The 6,144-nt window shown below is 46.0% G+C and overlaps 1 protein-coding gene across 1 annotated transcript; it reads left to right on the plus strand.

The window, feature by feature from the left end:
- The first annotated feature begins 413 nt into the window (after positions 1–413).
- On the plus strand, positions 414–2,339 carry LOC308357014 (C-C motif chemokine 2-like). Its single transcript, XM_080826486.1, has 3 exons — positions 414–562; positions 1,345–1,462; positions 1,833–2,339. Exons 1-3 carry the CDS (start codon positions 487–489, stop codon positions 1,936–1,938), a joined length of 300 nt encoding a protein of 99 aa, XP_080682612.1. The 5' UTR covers positions 414–486; the 3' UTR covers positions 1,939–2,339.
- The last annotated feature ends 3,805 nt before the right edge of the window (positions 2,340–6,144 follow it).

Consider the following 6,144-nt stretch of genomic DNA (forward strand, 5'->3'; position numbering starts at 1 on the left):
ACCTCATGGGCTGCTGCCTAAAGGCAGACAAGTGAGGGGGAGCCTGAGATGCTGTCCTCTCCTGTGACCTCTCTTTCCTTGTTTCCTCTTTTACTGCAGAGTTTTCACTTCAGAGAAAGTGGAATTCCTCGGAATAATCTGCTTTGTTCACATCTGTGGTCGCTCTGGACATAACTGTTCACCGCCCACCTCCACTTCTGTTGGTCTTAGCAGCAGATGGAAAAAGTGTCCCGTCCGGACTCACTGCTTCCTCCTACTTCCTGGAAACCTCCCAGGGCCCCACACTTGCTCAGCACATTTTTGATTCCTCTTCGTCATTCATTGAGAATGATGCTGCCCTGGGCCAGACTTTCTCTCTTAGCTCCACCCTCTCTTACCCTCAATAAAAGGCGGGCAGAGCAGTCCCAGGAGCCAGAGGAGCAGAGAGGCTGAGACCAACCCAGAAACCTCCAGCTCTCACGCCCAAGCTCCCTGCTCCCCGCCGACATGAAGGTCTCCGCCACACTTCTCTGCCTGCTGCTCACGGCTGCTGCCTTCGGTATCCAGGTGCTCGCTCAGCCAGGTAAGCCCCTCTTGCTTTCCCTCCGAAGCTCATCACCGCACCTCTGGGTTCTCATGGGCCACCAGAGCAGGAGGGCCACCCACAGTCTCCCATTCAGGACTGCTTTCTGACATCAGGAGAGTTAGAGAAGGACTGAGTAATCAGTGAAACTGATCACTTGGTTGCTCCTGGGAATTCCAGCTGTGGACCCCAAGTCCAGTCCTTCCAGGTCTCCAGCTCTACCACCATCCCCTCAGTGCCCCTGCTCCTTGTAGCAGAGTTTAGGGGGAACTGGGGTGATCAAAAAGAGGGGGACTCTGGTGGAGGGTGTGCAGGGCATTTCCAGAGGTGGTAGAGGGGAAAGGAGGAGACCCAGAATCTGGACTGTGCTTTGTTCAGTCCAGCATCCAGACACAGGGCTCCGCTGAGGCATCGGGGGTCACGGAAACATAACTTGGAGCCTGGAGGGGGACCCTCAGCTGATGTTCCCTGACCCTGGATATTTGGATTATCTGTTCCTCCCAGGATTGATGATTAAGGACACTCCCAGGAATTACCCGGTTTTAACAACTCCCGCTTCCCTCTGTTCATTATCAATGCTATGCACCCATTATAAAGTAGAGGAAACTGAGTTCGTTTGACATTCAAGTTCTGAAGCATGGGCAGAAATACGGGGATGTATGGGTCCTACCTCCACTCCTGACTTCCCTTTGCCTTCCCCTTACTGCTCCTTTCTGCTACGATTAAGATCAGAAGAATCTAGTCCATCCTAAAATGCTTTTTCTTTGTGGTCTTATTTCCAGATGCAATTAATTCTCCAGTCACCTGCTGCTATACCTTCACCAATAAGAAGATCTCAGTGCAGAGGCTGGCGAGCTATAAGAAAGTCACCAGCAGCAAGTGTCCCAAAGAAGCTGTGATGTAAGTTGAGCACCTCAGCCCTCCCTGGTCCATTTCTTCCTCTGGGAGCAAGAAGAAAGCCTTACAAACTTAGAGTCAGAGATGTGGGTCATCTAATCTAATATCCAACGGTGCCCAATGGGAATATTGAGGCCACAAGGTCAAAAAAGACACCCCACCATCACTCTCCATCTGGGAGCTTATACACATCCTCCCAATTTGCTTAGCAGGAAGTCAGGATGGCTGAAACTGGGACAGTTGCCTAGGTGCCCTCTTTCCACCTGCCTTCCTCTTCTCATTCCCATGGCAGCAGCTCAGGGCAGAATGGGCTGGAGTCCGAGGCAGAGATCTCAGTGGGACTCTATCTAACTCCATCCTCTCTCCTCTGCAGCCTCAAGACATTCCTTAACAAGGAGATCTGCGCTGATCCCAGTCAGAAGTGGGTCCAGGATTCCATGGCACACCTGGACAAGAAAACCCAAACTGCAAAGCCATGAATACTCACTCTGAAAACCGAAGAATCTGAAACTAATTTATTTTCTTCTAACTTACCCTAAGTGCCCTCTGATCTTTTATTATAATTGCAAAGGGTATGAACTGTATTGATATGCACATGATGCCTTAAGTAATGTTAATCTTATTTAAGTTATTGATGTTTTAAATTTATCTCCCATGAATACTAGTGTGTTGTTTTGTTGTTTTTTTAAATATGGAGACTTGGAAACAAACTACTTTCCTCTGGGGGCCCCAGTTCCAACCCCTGGGCTGGTGTGAAGATCCTTGCAAGGATCATTAAGGCAAGACTATGTTTTAAATTCTAAAGATTGCTTACAACGGTATTGTGGAAATGTATATTCTGTAACTATTGATCAATATACATATATATATATTTTTGTACAAAATCTGACTTCTGGTGTTTTTTTGAAGGAAATTAAAAAGCTGAGCATAATCTTGGTGAGGAAGAAGGAATATGGTTGCAGAGGGTGGGTTTGTGTTGGGAGGAATGACACTGTGGATTGGCCCTGGTCTTTTCCTCTGGGTAGGCTCCTCTGAGTAACTACAGAAGAATCTTTAAGGCCGGACCCAGTCAGGCATTCCAGTCCTACCACTCCAGTCCCTGAAACCAACTGCCCAGATCCTAGTTATCCTTGTCCCCTGTCTAGCAACACCACTATCTCCTTTCTCACAGCCCTTGACCCCTGCCCTCAATCTTTCCCATAACCTAATGCTACTGCCCCTGAACTGGGATACTTGCCCCCAGTCTCTCCTCCTCCAAATCATCTCCAACTTAGAGTAATACAGACACCGCAAATTTTGGAAAATCATGGAGCGATTAAATGACCATTGATAAAATGGTTATGTTAAGATTTCATAAAGAAGATATGACTTCAACTTATCTTTGATGAATGCACAGATTTTTCTAGAAAAAAAATACGGTATCATTTAGAAGAGGAAGAAGAACTTTCTCTGTCCCAAATAAATAAATAAATAAAATCTTAAAAATGGGGGAAGTCTGGGTGGCTCAGTCGGTTGAGTGTTGTCCAACAGGTGATTTTACCTCTGATCATGATCTCAGAATTATGAGATTGAGCTCTGCCTTGGCTCTGTGCTCAGCGTGGAGTCTCTTTTGTCCCTCTGCTCCCCTCCCACCTCCACCCTCACACTTGCTCATGCTCTCTCGCTCTCTCTCATTTCCAAATAAATAAATAAAACCTTAGAAGAGGAGAAAGAGGAGTAGAAGCCAATACCTGGAGTTAGAAATGATGATGACATGTACATAAAAGAGGGTGAAAACCCATCAGATGGGAGTAGGGGTCCATATCTGTGTCAAGGGATGGGGAAGTTTCGGAAAGAATATTGAGTCAAAGGTTCTGAATGTCAGTGTGGTAAGTCAGTACTCAACCTCACAGGTTAAAAGGAGATGTTGAAAATGTCTGCACCAGGGACACCTGGGTGGCTCAGTTGGTTGAGCGGCTGCCTTCAGCTCAGGTCATGATCCCGGCGTGCTGGGATCGAGTCCCACATCGGGCTCCTTGCTCCTCGGGGAGCCTGCTTCTCTCTCTGTCTCTGCCAGCCACTCTGTCTGCCTGTGCTTGCACGTGCGCTCTCTCTCTCTGACAATTAAACAAATAAAAAAATCTTAAAAAAAAAAAAAAAAAGAAAATGTCTGCACCAATGTGGAAGGACATGCCATGTTTGGAGGCTCAGAAGTGAGTCAGTAAATGTAACTTATTGGCTTCTGAAAAGCCTGGAGAAGTATGGACAAGGGAGAGGCTACTGCCATGATCAAGACAAGAGATGATGAGTGCCTGAATATAAAACCCAAGAAGCAACTTTGGAGAAGAATGAACTAGGTAGAGTGAAATGCTGTGTATCGTAGATGGAGAAGGAACTATGACATAAGACATAGAAGTCCCTTCTACAACCCACATTCTAAGGAGACAATTTCCCTGAAATCAGAATGTACTTCTGTCCACCACTATCCCCATTTCAATTCAAGGAGCTTGGGATCATCCATTTATATGGATAAGCCTCTTTTTCCTGAATGTCTGCCTAAGGTCTATACTCCCTTGGATGGCATTTGACATACCTGGAAGGTATTTGATCCCTCTAGGTACAGACAGCCCTTTCACTAAGGAAAGTAGATATCTTGCCCTATTTTTAAAAAGATTTTATGTATTTATTTGAGAGAGAGAGAAAGCATGGTGCACAAGCAGTGGGAGCAGCAGAGGGAGAAGGAGAAGCAGACACCTTGTTGAGGAGGAGCCCAATGTGGGGCTCTATCCCAGGACCCTGAGATTATGACCTGAGCTCAAGGCAGCTGTCTAATAGACTGAGCAACACAGCTGCCCCAATATCTTTCCCTACTGAATAAATTCTGTGTGGTAAATGTGCAGATTCATCAGGCCAATCTGGTGGGGAGATGGCTGGTGTATCAAGTTAGACCAGGCAATGCCTTCTGTAGTTGGGGAAAACGCTTGCTGGCAGAGACACTCAGGTTCTCATCCCAGCACTGGCATTGACTCACTCTGTCATTCAGGGCAGATTGAGTCTTCTGAGTCCCCACCAGCAAAGTGGAGATGATAACATGTTACAAATAGGAACTCCACAGAACCAAGGTTCGAGGATCTGGGAATGCATGTCTTGGCAAACTTCCATTTCTACCAGTTGGAGCTGAAGAGGAAAAAACGGGATTCTGTTTCTCCATCCCCAAGTCAGCCCAGGTCCCTGGTTTGGGCTGAGGGATTCCATCAAAGCTCCAAGTAACACTCCCCAAAGTCCGCTGAAACATCAGTCAGCAGACAATTTATTGGCTGCTTTCTACGGAGCTCACTGACCCACGCACCCTGTCCACCAGCCCTCCCTGCCTCTCCTCCACCTCTCCAATCTGCAGCCTTGTTTGCCAACCAGGACTAAATCCCTCGTGGCAGTGGATGCCAGGAGGCGGAACGGAATGCAGGGCAAGCAAATGGTACATCCCCATACAGTTTACTGAGCATCAGACCCTCTGAGGCCAGACAGATTTGAGGTGGGGGGTCTGGAAGGAGGGGAATCTGCAAGAGGGTCTGTCTGTGAGCTCAAGCCCAAAAGTAATCTGCTCACATTCCCTTTCCAAGCCATTTTTTTTTCCCCAATCTTCAATCCATTTTTTTTTCCTCTAGCTAAGCATGGGAGTCCTTGCTGTCCATGTGACGAAACTATAAGCATGAAGCCCTGGCAAGAGGCCCTGGGTTAAGAAGGAATGCCAAGTGCGGTGTATTCATTTCCTGCAGCTGCCAACGATCTTTTCCAGGAAATCTATGCTTTTTCTATTGTACTTAAGATCCTTCCAGCCTCTGCTGGATTCCAGAATTGTTTCTACATTATTATTATTATTATTTTAGTATTCATTACAGCAACATCCCTCTTCCAAGTATCAAAGTCTCTATTAGTTTCTTATTGCTACTGTAACAATATATCATAAACTTAATGGCTTAAAACAATGCAAATATATTACCTTATAGTTCTGGAGTTCAGAAGTTTGCAATGACTCAGCAGGGCTGCACTCCTTCTGGAGGCTCAGGGGGAGAATCTGTTTTCTTGATTTTTCTACCTTTTAGAGTCCACCCGCATTCCTTAGCTCATGACCCCTTTAAAGTGGGAAGGAGTGGAGCTACAAACGATCAAAGTTTTCATACTGTTGAAATTAAGATGGCATTAATCTTAACCAGGTTGTGATACATGACAATGTTAGTCTTCAGAGTGATCACTAAGAAAATAACTAAAAATGTATATATAATAAAAGAAAAAAAAACAGAATAAAAGAGTATCTAATAAAATGGTACTCGCTGTGCATCACAAAACGGTAATAGAAAGAGGACTGAAGTCAGTAAGATGGCCAAATAAGATGTCCCTTGTTCATATATTCCCCCTACACAATTTTGCACCTATCTGTGGACAAAAGTACCTTTGGGGGCTGTGGGATCTGGCACCATGCACCAAGGAAGGAGCCACTCACCAGTTCATTGGGTCAGAAGCATAGAGATACCAGTCCTGGCTGTAGATCCTGCAGGGACCTCTCTTGGCTGTGGTCTGGGAGCCCCTCAAGAGCACTGCCCTAGGGGATCTCTTACAAATAAGAGAACATATGTGGAAGTCCAGGTTTTAGGCAGAGAAGTTCCAGCACACTCTCGGAAAAACAACAACAAGTCAAGTTTGAATGC

The sequence above is a fragment of the Martes martes genome (assembly GCF_963455335.1).
Source record: "Martes martes genome assembly, chromosome: 16".
Classification (NCBI taxonomy): Eukaryota; Metazoa; Chordata; class Mammalia; order Carnivora; family Mustelidae; genus Martes; species Martes martes.

Bases quoted from the DNA above. Each gene is read 5' to 3' on its own strand.
- LOC308357014 (XM_080826486.1), top strand. From the start codon at position 487: ATGAAGGTCTCCGCCACACTTCTCTGCCTGCTGCTCACGGCTGCTGCC. The intron at 563-1,344 runs GTAAGCCCCTCT...TCTTATTTCCAG, and splicing joins CCAGGTGCTCGCTCAGCCAG to ATGCAATTAATTCTCCAGTC. The intron at 1,463-1,832 runs GTAAGTTGAGCA...TCTCCTCTGCAG, and splicing joins TGTCCCAAAGAAGCTGTGAT to CCTCAAGACATTCCTTAACA.